The 13,448-nt window shown below is 34.3% G+C and overlaps 1 protein-coding gene across 4 annotated transcripts in view; it reads right to left on the reverse strand.

The window, feature by feature from the left end:
* The window catches only part of VPS13A (vacuolar protein sorting 13 homolog A), a 238,929-nt gene that overhangs the window by 40,943 nt on the left and 184,538 nt on the right, over positions 1–13,448 (reverse strand). For all 4 annotated transcript variants that reach the window (XM_073021503.1, XM_073021502.1, XM_073021504.1 and 1 more), the window contains 11 exons: positions 13,221–13,302; positions 12,272–12,341; positions 11,038–11,143; positions 6,071–6,184; positions 4,721–4,866; positions 3,467–3,548; positions 2,195–2,308; positions 1,280–1,355; positions 1,029–1,192; positions 676–721; positions 446–569 (listed from right to left, as the gene is read on the reverse strand). In XM_073021503.1, the coding sequence (XP_072877604.1) occupies positions 446–569; positions 676–721; positions 1,029–1,192; positions 1,280–1,355; positions 2,195–2,308; positions 3,467–3,548; positions 4,721–4,866; positions 6,071–6,184; positions 11,038–11,143; positions 12,272–12,341; positions 13,221–13,302 (1,124 nt within the window). The remainder of the gene's footprint in view (positions 1–445; positions 570–675; positions 722–1,028; positions 1,193–1,279; positions 1,356–2,194; positions 2,309–3,466; positions 3,549–4,720; positions 4,867–6,070; positions 6,185–11,037; positions 11,144–12,271; positions 12,342–13,220; positions 13,303–13,448) is intronic.

The following is a 13,448-nucleotide window of genomic DNA, read 5'->3' on the forward strand; positions in this document are numbered from 1 at the left end:
GCTATGGATTGAATGTGTCTCCCCAAGGATTAAGTTGGAAACTTAATCCCCAGTCAGGAGGTGGGGACTAATTAGAAGAAATTAGGCCATGAGGATCTGCCCCCATGAATGGATTAATACTGTTGCTGTGGGAGTGGGTTCCTTATAAAAGGGTGACTTTGGTTCCCTTTTTTTTTCTTGCCCTCTCTTTGTCCTTCTGCCATGGGATGACACAGTAAAAGGCCATGGCCAGATGCGGCCTCTCAACCTTGGACTTTTAACTTCCAGAACCGTCAGCCAATAAATTTCTGTTCATTATAAATTACCCAGTCTGCGATATTATGTGGTATGTTATAGCAGCACAAAACAAAGACAATAACTAAATGCCTGAAGCAAAAGAGCAGATAAGTTTCATTTCTCATGGCTTAAGCATTTTAATGTATATCTTACACCAAAGAGGATTTACCTTTTTATTCCCTGAAATGTACTGCTAGCCATGTCTATGATGCCTCCAGTTGGCCTTGCTACCGCTCCCACTAAACCTTTCCCAACACCTTTAAAGAAACCAGCTGCTCCTTCTTTTTGAGCTCCTGGAAAGAAAAAAAGAGTTTCTGACAATCGCATCCAAGAATGAAAACAGAATAAACTTAGAAAGACTTGGTAATATACATCACGCAAAGGAACTACTATACTTACCTTTGATTGGTTTTGTAACAATTCCTGTTATGCCACTAACAAATCCCTAGAAGGAAAACATAATTGAAAATTTATAATACTTTTTTATGATGCCTAGAAGAACCAAGTTTGGCTTACACAAAAAATAGAGTTCTGCTTTTTATATATCAAAAGAATTAACAGGTCTCCTAAGTATTTTATTTAAACAGAATGTTTTTGGAGGCTACTGACATGTTTTATATGCTACCACCCACTGCTCTTAAAATATCCAAATAATAATTTAAGGAGTGAGAATCATGTCTATTTCCTTATTCACAAAATGTAGGTTTAAAAGGTATTTCCCCAACTCTTCACAACCCTGTGAAATTTCTTACAGAAACTAAGCCTTTTCCTCCACGAGTGATGCCTTCTCTAAAACCAGCTGGTTGCTTATTCATGGCTTCTCTTCTCTTCTGTTGGTAGTCTTCATCCATGGTCATAGCTGCTACCCCTTTAGCCATAGCACCGGTGATTTTGGAGGCAGCACCCGCTAATCCACCTAACAGAAATTATTTTATCTTTAGTAAAAGTAATGATGCCATTACTTTCTAGCACAAAAATATTTGGTAGATATTCTGTTTCTTACCAACAGCTCCACCAACTAGTGCCTTAAGTCCTAGTGCCATTCCCTCCACAAACTCTTCAGGACCCTGGATGGCTCCCTAAAGGGCCAAATAATAAATAAATGAGTGAGTGAGTTATATACACTTTTAAAGATGAGCTTACAGATATATACGAGGAAAGAGGTAGTAACAAAAATGGATAATTTTGTCCCAGAGGAAGTGATATCAGCAAAAAGTTTCACATTAAAAGGATTCCTAGGGATATATCTGGATACTGAAAGTGTGAAGGATATAATGTTAGAAGCTGACCCTTAGAAAGGAGTATGACAACTCAACAAAGTACAGAAAGATGCTTGATCCATATTGCAAGTTTATAAGGAAAATGCAAGCACAGTTCAAACTACTCTTGATAAAAATTTCAAATAAATAAAGCACTTTAAAATTCTTAATGCTTTTAATGTTTTTAATTACAGTATACAAAATCATTATTAATTTTACTTTATCTTTTATTCTCCTATACATTTAAAAGTGAAAGTAGGAGGCTTTTTGAGAGAAAGTTTTAAGGGACATAGAACAATCATACTTTTTCCCATTGATTTTTAAGATTGCTTGGCCTGGTGTCAGTCTGCATGATTATTTTTACAGTTCCACACTACTGTGCAAAGCAAGACATGGTGTTCTTCTTTCTACTTTATCCACCTTTTATATTCCAAGAGAACACTTACAATTCAGCATAGCTTAACAAAACCTTAAGTTTAAATTTTGAGGAAAAAGGTAAAAATGTCCCCCAAAACCTCTTACCATTGTTTGCTGCAAAATATTGTCCTTTTGTATGTGTGTTCCAAAATGTTTGCACTTATTAACTCTACAATAGAAATGTATTATCTATTCAAAAGTATCAGTGACATATTGCACAACCACAAAAATAACTATTTTACCTGGTAAGGTTCATAAAAGAATGCTTCTACACCTTCAGAAAATTCTCTAATTAAGCCAAATGGATTTCCCAAAACATCAAGTCCAAGAATGAGTACATACATCTGCTTAATGGCCTAAAAATAAAACATGAATCAATTCAGATGATTAGATCTATTTTTTTTCTTATAGGTTATTTAAAACACACACCCAGTTTTCTCAGGCTGACACCTTTAATGCCAACATCAACTCCTAAATCATGTCATTTTATTAATCACTACTCTTTTTTTTTCCCTTTTTGAGATAGTCTTGCTCTTTTGCCCAGGGCTGGAGCGCAGCGGCGCCATCTCAGCTCACTGCAATCTCTGTCTCACGGGTTCAAGCAATTCTTGTGCCTCCCCCTCTCAAGCTGGGACTACAGGCATACAACACCAGGCCTGGCTAATTTTTGTGATTTTAGTAGAGATGGGGTTTCATCATGTTGGCCAGGGTGGTCTCGAACTCCTGGCCTCAAGTGATCCGCCAGCCTCAGCCTCCCAAAGTGTTGGGATTACAGGCGTGAGTCACCATGCCAGGCCTATTGATTGCTATTCTTAGGTTTTAAAAAGTAATTTGGTATTATAGTATTAAAAATAATATGACATTATACTCACGTAAAGCTCTAGAATATTTAAAATACTTTCACTTTTATAATTATCTGTGATCATTGTCATTACTACCACCATTTTATAGATTGGAGAAACATACAAGTCAGATGATACCCAGGGGTCACATAGTGGGTACATGGCAAAAGTGGGATAAATCCAAATCTCCTGAGTCATGCTCAGTGATCTGTCATACCACAGCTCTATCAGATACTCCGTAAGTTATATCCTAAAACACAGGAGTCTCTCTAGAAGTGGAAAAACATCTGTTAAAAAAATATATCTGGCTGACTTAACTAGTTACGCTACAAATATCCCATGTTCATCAGTTAGTTACTAATAGTTTCCTTGAACCCATTTTTTACTTAAGTGTGATAAATTAGTTAATATTTTATTTAAAGATTTATTTATTTCCAGTCCATGCTGATTCAGAAAAAATTTCTGTCAGTGGCTAAAAAACATAAGGACAAAAAATTCAAATAGTGGTTGAGTTCAATTTCATTTTACAATTCTGAGGAAAATACCCATGCTTTAATAATTTGAAAATGGCTATTTAGTTCCTCGACAATTCTACATTATATATGTATAGACACAAAAGGTTTTACTAGTCTGTGTCACTCTGTCGCTTCTGTAAAACAATCTTAGACAAACCTGTTTTGAATAGTGTCTTATGACCTCAGACTGTAGGTCGGATGTTGTATGGAACTGATAGTTGAGTTCAAAAAATGCAAGCCTGAAAAAAGCATAAATATATATTGTCTGTACATATGTATGGAGAAAGTATTTTTAATATTAATGAGTGGCTTTATTTTCTTTAGAATCCTTCTAGTACATTTTCCCATGCCAATCAGGAAATCTACTTTTTATATACATCTCTGCATATTCTAACCAAAGAACCCTCTAAGAATCTAATAAAAGGCATGGATCTTATCTTCAGAAAAGTCACCAGTACACATAAATTTTCATGTAATTTAGAAAATTCTGAGATCCTGTGAATCTCACTTATGTACTAGAATGGGATTTCACTAGAACTTTATTTCACCATTCTGTCCTATCATGGCCCACACAGAAAATGTCTGACACACTGATAAAGAGGTTGCTCAAGAATGGCCAGGTTCAGTTACAGCAGGTTTTGCCTGCTTACTTATAACCCCATTCACAGAATATATATTCTAAGATTAGCTTACTTATAACCCATCCATAGTATATACCTGATACAGTAACTGAAAAGCTCTGTGCTTCTTGTTGCTAAGTGAAATCCTATTTCTGCTAATGTCATACCTGTGTACTTTTATTTGACACTAACCTAACTTTATCTAGGTTCAGTGTTACCTTGTGTTGGACTTATTAATTCTTACAACTGTTCTTAATAATCAATTCTAGATGCTACTAGAAAGGGTTATTCTCTTCTAAAGTCTCAACTCAGACACTCTGAATCTCTTTGGTCAGACACTCTATGAGCTTCATTATGACTCACATTAAAATATAAATTCCTGGTTACAACATTTAAAATTGATCCTTTCATTTCCTCTATTATTGCATTCATTCTGTTCTAGTTGCATATGCTTTGAAGAGGCTTATTCCTATTAGCTTCAAAGCCATACATTTCAGACACCGTATCATCGGGCATACACATCCTATCCTTCCCTAATTTTAAAATGTACAACTTGCATGGCCTATGTCTCTTTTTCTTAAGGAAATTATTTAATAATTCTGTAATTTAGTAATTAGGGGTTAGCAATCATACGTTCTGTGTTATTCAGATTGTACTTCACTTAAATGCAAAAACCTCATTTTGCCTATGATCTGTAATGTACTTTACACACTTTTTCATTTACAAAATTTTTAGGCACATATAAAATACAAATATTTTCATCAATTTACAGATTTGAATATTAAACATACTTAAAAACTACATCTTGTACATCTGTCAGTGTGGCACCAATACTCTTCAGCAAAAGATTTAAAGAATGAACTGGAGTCAGTCCTCCATTTTGTTTCGAATCTTTAGCTTCTTCTCCGCCCGAACTCAGTGAAACACTTAAATGTAACTAAAAAGATAAAGAAATACATATTTAAAAGTATTTTCTTCATATTGACAATTTTCACTCTTAAAAAACAGTTTAATTTTAAATTTACTACACCATAAATAAGATTTCAAAGTTATCTGGATTATGTTAAAATTACTAAGTAGAAATACGAAGAAATTTAAAATCTAACATAGCTCTATTTAAATCTTCAATTCAACAATTTAAGATTGCATAATATTTAATCCTATCCCATTCTTTTGGCAAACCTAAGAAAATACTAATTTTTATATATTTGTTAATAACATTAAAAATCTAAAAGTTGAAGCTGTTGAAAATGATGCAAATACATATGGTCCCAACTTATGATGGGGATCATATGTATATGAATTATGTCTGACTTATGATTTTTCAAGTTTACAATGCTGTAAAAGCAATACACCTTCGGTGGAAACTGTACTTTGAATTTTGATTCAAAATTCTTTATAATAACTTTATTAGAAAATAGGCTTTGTGTTAGATGACTTTGCCCAGTTGTTTTGAGCATGTGTAAGATAGGCTAGGCTAAGCTTTAATGTTCAGTAGGTTAGGTGTATTAAATGCATTTCTGACTTAAAAGATTTTCAACTTATGATGGTTTTACTGAGACGTAACTCTGTCATAAGTTGAAAGGCATATGTATTTCCAAAAGTGTATGTTTCAATTATTTCAGAAGTTAATAGCCAGTTAAAAAACACTTTTGTATTGTATTGCACATACATATATTAACCGTATATGTCGAGTATATGCAATACAATAGTATACTCTATACATATACGGTTAATAATTTTCTTCCATTATTGTATAATTAGCTTATAGGAATTTTGCATTAAAAACTAACAGATTTGATACCATTCCATCTTCAGTTCTTAAGGTTGCTTTATAAATTACTTTAAAACTAATACACAAATCATCATATGCAAAATTTTGAAAACTGTCACCTAACAGCTTAACAGAAAATCAAGGTAAAATAATGTTAGGTCAAATTATAAACATAAATACATGCTGTAGGTGACTCCACATGCTAAAAAATTATTTTAAAATAAATAAAAATGTAAAAGGGTAATTCCTTTGTTAATTAAATTGTAGATTTACCGATTTTATGTATTACTGAAGAACACAATGTAAATGCTACATCAATTTGCTATTACCTAGATTATCAAGGACAATAAAAATGACTTTCTCCTACCTTAAGAGGAGATATATGAAAATATTCATAGAGGCTGACTTGTGATTGATCTACTAATGAGGCTGTTTTATATTCTTCTTTGAAAGCTTCTATATCTTTATGAAAAAGCTCAACCTATAAAAGGAACACAAAATATTAAAACTAAAGGGAACGACCTGCATGAGATACTTAAGCAAACAGCAGACACACTGCCAAAACTCTTCTATAAGATCTAGACTCACTTAACATTGCTTATGGGGTTGCCTCAGAAGGGAAAGTAACATCTCTATCATTAGGACAGTTCTGTCTGCCACTGACAAACTGACAAGCATTATCTTCTATATTTCTACCCAAACCATTAAGACACTAAGCTTTTCTCCATGTGACTATACATCTTATCCCAAAATGACACTAATCCATACCATCAACACTCTCTTGGGTATATTTGTTTTTTTAAACATAATCATACAGTCGACTTGTATTTTGTCATTTTGTCGTCTACTTGTAATTGCTTTAATGCAACCTACACAGACCAGTGATATAATAAAATAAAGAAGGTGTTGAAAATAATTTTGTATTAATTGATTAGTGGTTTCATTCTTGATATTCATCAGTACTTCTCTACATGCTCAGACTGAAGTAACTTCAATGTGTTGAAAAACGGGCTCCCAGATTAACATATTCATAAAAACATAAAAATGATAGCCTTATAAAAAGTATATTTGGAAATCAATTTCTGAGATGACAGTATGGGAAGTTCTCCAAACCAGCACCCCAGCTAAACTGATAAAATTTAAACAACAACAACAACAGCAACAACAAATTTGAGGCCTCTAGGAATGGTTGTAAGGTCATAAGCAAATGAAGAAACATCTATTTAAGAAAACCTAAAAAATTTGGTAAGAAAAATGAACCTGTGGTATTTTAACAAAGGCCATTCCCTCTGTCCCCTCTCCCAGACTAATGAGCCAGAATTCTACTCTAGACTACTATACCCAAGAACACAGAGCTCCTTATTGGCCCAGTTGTCAATTGGAGGACTTTCTTCCTGGGAAGAACAGGACGTCAGCATTTCTCATCCTGTTCCCAGCTACCTGCTGCTGAGGTTAAGTTATGGTTGAGTGCAGTTGTGAGGTGGGGGCTTCCTTTATGGTTTTTGTTTGTTTGTTTTGTTTTGTTTTGTTTTGTTTTGTTTTGAGACAGAGTCTCGTTCTGTCACCCAGGCTGGAAATGCAGTGGCACAATCTCAGCTCACTGTAACTTGAGCCTCCTGGGTTCAAGCAATTCTCCTGCCTCAGACTCCTGAGTAGCTGGGATTACAGGCAACTGCCACCATGCCTGGCTAATTTTTGTATTTTTAGTAGAGATGGGGTTTCACTATGTTGCCGGGGTGGTCTCGAACTCCTGACCTCAAGCGATCTGCCCACCTTGGCCTCCCAAAGTGCTGGGATTACAGGCGTGAGCCACGGCACCTGGCGGGGCTTCCTTTCTCTGTCCAGCCTCTGTGCATGGTAAAAAAGCTCTGCCTTGGGTACAGACCACTGAGAATACTACAGTTCTGATCACCCTTGCCCAGGCCTGTAACGTGCTGGTTCCATGCTAGCCGAGGTAGGCTGAGATCATCTCAGTCCGCTGCTCCTCTTACCCCACCACACATAGTGCTCAGCTCCTACACTGGGGTGTTACTCAAATAGAAGGGTGTCACAACTGTCCCCACCGCCAGCTTCAGAGGCCTGGGTTAGAGGTTTTTGCTGATGGGGAAAGTAGGTTTTAAAACAGATCACTATTAATCTCTTCCCAAAGGAACTAATTTCATTTATAACACAGAGTGCAGTTCGAGCCTAAGGGTGCTCTCAGAAACAGCAGATGTGGTGAAAGACAACTAAAAGGAAAGTCATTGATTTATAGAAGATACTGGCTAATCTGTAGACCTACTAGTTTGCAGGAGAAAATCAGAGAAAGTGACAAATAGAAGGGGTTTTCCTGGAGTCAGAATGAAAAACACAGAAACATGGTGAAACCCTGTCTCTATTAAAATTACAAAAATTAGCTGGGCATGGTGGCACATGCCTGTAATCCCAGCTACTTGGGAGGCTGAAAAACGAGAATTGCATGAACCCAGGAGGCGGAGGTTGTAGTGAGCTGAGATTGCTTTTGCAGCACTGCACTCCAGCCTGGGCAACAGAGTGAGACTAGGTCTCAAAAAAAAAAAAAAAAAAAAAAGAAAAGAAAAAAAAATCAATTAATGTAATAAAACATATCAATAGAAAACCCAAAAATCGTACAATCATCTCCATAGATGCAGAAAAAAGAACAACAAAATATATAATCATGATTTAAAAAACACTCAACCAACTAAAAAAAGAACTTCCTGAACCTGAAAAAGGATGTCTAAGAAAAACCCAGGGTCAACATCATACTGAAAGACTGAAAATTTACCCTCTAAGATCAGAGGCAAAACAAGAATGTCTGCTCTTGGCATTTCTGTTCAACGTGTCACCAGTTTCTAGCCACAACTACCGAAGAAGAAGAAACAAAGGCATTCAGATCAGAAAGAATGAAGTAAAACTACCTCTCCTGTCAGATGACATGATCTTACGTATAGAAATCCCAAAAGAATATACGGAACAACAATTAGAGCTAACAATTCAGTATGGTTGCAAAATACAAGATCAATATAAAAAAACAACTGTATTTTTATACAGTAGCAATGAACAATCCAAAAATGGAATTAAAAAATCAATTTTATTCATAATACTATAAGAAGAATATAATACATAGGAATAAATTTAATGAAAAAAGTGTAAAACTTATACTCTGGAAAAAAATTTAAAATCTACATAAATGGATAAACATGTCCTGTTCAAGGACTGAAAGACCTAATACTGTTAGGATGGCAGTACTTCCCAAATTGATTTACAGATTCAATGCAGTCTCTATCAGATGTCCAGTTGACTTCTTTGAAGAACCCGACAAGTTGATTCTAAAATTCATATGAAATTCCAAAGGACTCAGAACAGCCAAACCTATCTTGAAAAAGAAGGACAAAGTAGGAAGATTCATATGTCCCAATTTCAAAACTTAATACAAAACGATAACTAAGACAGTGTGCAATGCACAAGGACAGATGCATAGATCGATGGAATAAAATCATGTGTGTATTCTTAACTGATTTTCAACTAGGGTGTCAAGACCATTCAAAGAACAAATAGTCTTTTAAAGAAATGGTAATAGGACAACTGGATAGCGACATGCCAAAGAATAATTCGGATCCTTATACATCATATACAAAAATGAACTCAAAATTGATCAAAGACCTAATCATAAGAGCTAGATCTTTAAAACGTTAAGACTAAATATTCCTGACCTTGGATTTAGCTAAGCATTCTTAGAAATAACACGAAAAGCATGAGCAACAAAAGAAAAAACAATTTGAACTCCATTAACTTTAACTTTTGGTCCTCAATAGACAACATCAAGAAAGTGAAAAAGCAACACATAGAATGAGAAAAAATATTTGAAAATTATATATCTGATAAGAGATCTGTATCGAGAATATACAAAGAACTTTTATAATAAAAAAGACAACCCATTAAATAATAAGCAAAGGATCTGAATGGACATTTCTCCACAGAAGATATGCAAATTAACTAATCAACATATTAAAGATAATCAACATATCAAAGATGCTCAACTTCATTAGTCATCAGGTAATTACATGTCAAAACCACAGTGAAAAACTATTTCACATTCACCCATTATGATTGTTAGAATCAAAGACAGATAATAACAAGTGTTGGGGATAATATGGAAAAATCAGACCCCTTATACGCTCTGGTAAGAATGTAAAATGGAAGAGGCACTTTACACAACTGTCTAACAGTCCCAAATGATTAAATATAAGGTTACTATGTGATTGAGCAATTCCACTCCTAATACATTTTATTTCTTTTGGCTATATACCTAGGAGTGGAATTGCTTAATCACATGGTGATTAAGTTTAAATAAAGTTTCATTTAAGACTTTAAACAGAGTTTTTGTCCAATAAAAACTTGTACACAAGTATTAATTACATTATCCATAATAGCCAAAATGTGTAAACAAACAACCCAAATGTCCATTAACAGATAAATGGATAAACAAAAAGTGGCCCATCCATATAACGGAGTATCACTTGACCATAAAAAGGAATGAAGTACTGATATATGCTACAACATAGATGAACCTTGAAAGTATTATGCTAAGTCAAAGAAGCCCTTCACAAAAGACTACACAGTATATGACTCTATTTGTATGAAATATTCAGAACAGGCAAACCTACAGACACAAAGTGTATCAGTGGCTGCATAGGCAGTTACTTTTGGGGATGATGAAAATGTTCCGTAATTAGAGAGTGATGATGATTGTACAACCTTGTGAATATATTAAAAGTCATTGAACTCTATCCTTTAAATGGGTGAAATGTATGGTATGTGATCTACACCTCAATAAACTCTTATTATTTTGCTCTTTCTCCACCCATGAATCTATGAGGGCAAGTAAAAAAGAGACTATATCTGACCTACTTTATAACTATGATTTTATGGTCTTCCAATCACCAAGATGATACCACCTTTTAATTTTCCTATCCTTTCGCTCATTAAATATCCTGGACATACCCTAAATTTCTAAATTATTAATGAAAGTGAAAGCAAAGCCAAAGTAATCCAGGAAAATAAAAGAGGAAAAAAGTGATGTGAACATAACAAATTATCCTTTTCTACCTGGTATTCACCCCAAGCCTTTCCTCCTGTTTGCTAATTTTCTGTCATCAGAAAATAAGATTTCTAAAAAGGTATGTACCACAAGAGAGTAATAAAATTTGTTTAACTGTATTTTTTAAATGGGACAAAATCATTTTAATGTCTTTAAAAATTTATAATAATCTTTTTTTTTAAAGTTCTCCTTCCCTAATCCTTTCCATCAAATGTTATTATTTTAAGTCTTACCTCTGTATTTTCAGTTACCTCAGCTTCTGTCATAAGGTCTGTTAAAGCATAGATAAACCCAAGATCTAACCTGAGATCCATTTCTTGAATCAATACTTTGAAATACCTATATTACAAAGAAGAAAAGATGTTTTAAAAATCATCAGTTAACAACTGTATTACAAAAATTAGATGAGAAAAAAGTATGAGATCAATATTACAACTCTGAAACTTAGGACTACTTAGTTGACTAAATTTTAAAAAATCATGGAACACTGTTAATAACAGCAACAAAGTCAAAATATGAAAATGGCCATAAAGAGGAAATGGATAAGTAAACTGTCATACAGAGTCATAAAACAGAATATTACACATTAGTGATAATGAATAAACTATGGCTACATACAACAAAATGAATAAATTTTAATAAAAACGTTGAATGAACAAAAGCAAGTCCCAACATTTATTTCCAGTCTGAAACATTTTTCTAAAAATTAAAAAATTAAAACTAAAAGGCATAATGTTTAGGTACACATGCACAATAAAACTATATTTTAAACAGCAAGGAAATAAAGAGAGTTTATCTTGATAAGGAAGGGGAAACTAGATGGACATTATTACATAGACAGATGTTTCAGTCCATCCTCCATTTCTTGGAATGGGTAGTGAGTGAAGATGAAAATATTATTGTTTTCCTTTTTCAAAACAATATATGATTATAGACAACCGCAAACAAAAAACAAATACATATACAAGAGAATAAATATTCAAAATCCAGAAACAACTACTGGAAATACCTAGATGTATTTCATCCAGAGCCCCCCCCCACATTTTTTTTTTTTGAGACAGTCTCGTTCTGTCACCCAGGCTGGAGTGCAGTGGTATGATCTCAGCTCACTGCAAGATCTGCCTCCTGGGTTCAAGCGATTCTTGTGCCTCAGCCTCCTGAGTAGTTGGGACTCCAGGCACGTGCCACCACACCTGGCTAATTTTTGTATTTCTAGTAGAGATGGGGTTTCACCGTGTTGGCCAGGCTGGTCTTGAACTCCTGACCTCAAGTGATCCGCCCGTCTAGGTCTCCCAAAGTGCTGGGATTACAGACGTGAGCCACAACATTATAACAGATTTTTTAATTTGACCTTTACAATTAATATGCTTAAATCTTTGACTTGTCTAACATTTAAAGAGTATAAACAATTCATATATTTAAATCAAACATTAAATAAATATACAAGAAATGTATTAAGACACTTACTTAATACGTGATATCTGGGAATGTCCTGCAGATCTCATGACAATACTGACATCTGTAAAGGGCTTTGGTGCTGTAAAGGTTATAAACATAATTACTCCCATGATGCTTTAAGTAAAAAGTAGGCATTTTCTTCCAATATACACCACAATGGAAAATCATTTACTAAATATCAGTTAAAATTACTGATATTGGCAAGATCTATTACAATCTTAATTTCAGACTCCAGCATTGTTTTTAAAACTATCTAGAGTCACTCTGAAGATAATTAATTCTACAATTAGCGGTTTAGAAGTATGCATTAGAATCACCAGGGAAACACTCTGAAAACAGATTCTGGGGACTTGCTCCGGACCTCTAGGTGGAAGGGCTTAGGCGTTATACTGGCCAAAAAGCTTTTGAGTGAGTTATAAAGAGTATTCCCCGCAAGATAGTTTAGAGGTAGTAGTGTGGGGTGGAGGTAGGAAAGCAAGGGGAGAAGAAAGTTAAGTAGGGTCGTGAGGAGGGAAGAGAAAGTAGGGGGAAGAGGGATATGCAGGAAAGAAGAAAGGCAAAGGGAAAGAAAAGGGTAGAAAGGACTTGTCAGTTATTCTTATTTGGAGAACATAGGACAGTTTCTGCTGTTAGAAAACACTCTAGATTTGAACTTCCTTATTGTTCATTCAAAGGCTTTAAAGGTTTTTACATCACAGGTTTACAGATTATCTGCTTTTTAAATTAACGTTTCTAAAAATTTCAATATATGTTTCTAATGAATCTTTTCTTCAAGATTCACTCAAAATCTTATCAAAGTTAGTTGTGTACAGTACTTGCTGGTCCTTTTTCAAGCAGTTTAATTTTCCAATGATCCTATAAAAATTAAACCCAAGAATGGTTTTTCATATTTTTATAGTAAAGTAAATCAAACAGCTAATACAACTGCTTTTATGGAAATCTAAAAATAAAAACAAACCTGAATCCATGGTGACGGACTTTGGAGGTTTAACAGGATAAAACACAAAGGGAAACACAGCACCATGTATCTGATTTTGGATCTAAGAAAATAAAAACATGTCAGTATATTAATATGTCAATTATACAACCTGACCAGAATAACAGGATTTAAAAAATAAAAAGAATCAAAAAGTCTACCTAGCGCTGGCCAAGCGCGGTGGCTCATGCCTGTAAAATTCCAGCACTT

Source organism: Chlorocebus sabaeus, chromosome 12 (assembly GCF_047675955.1).
Source record: "Chlorocebus sabaeus isolate Y175 chromosome 12, mChlSab1.0.hap1, whole genome shotgun sequence".
Lineage (NCBI taxonomy): Eukaryota > Metazoa > Chordata > Mammalia > Primates > Cercopithecidae > Chlorocebus > Chlorocebus sabaeus.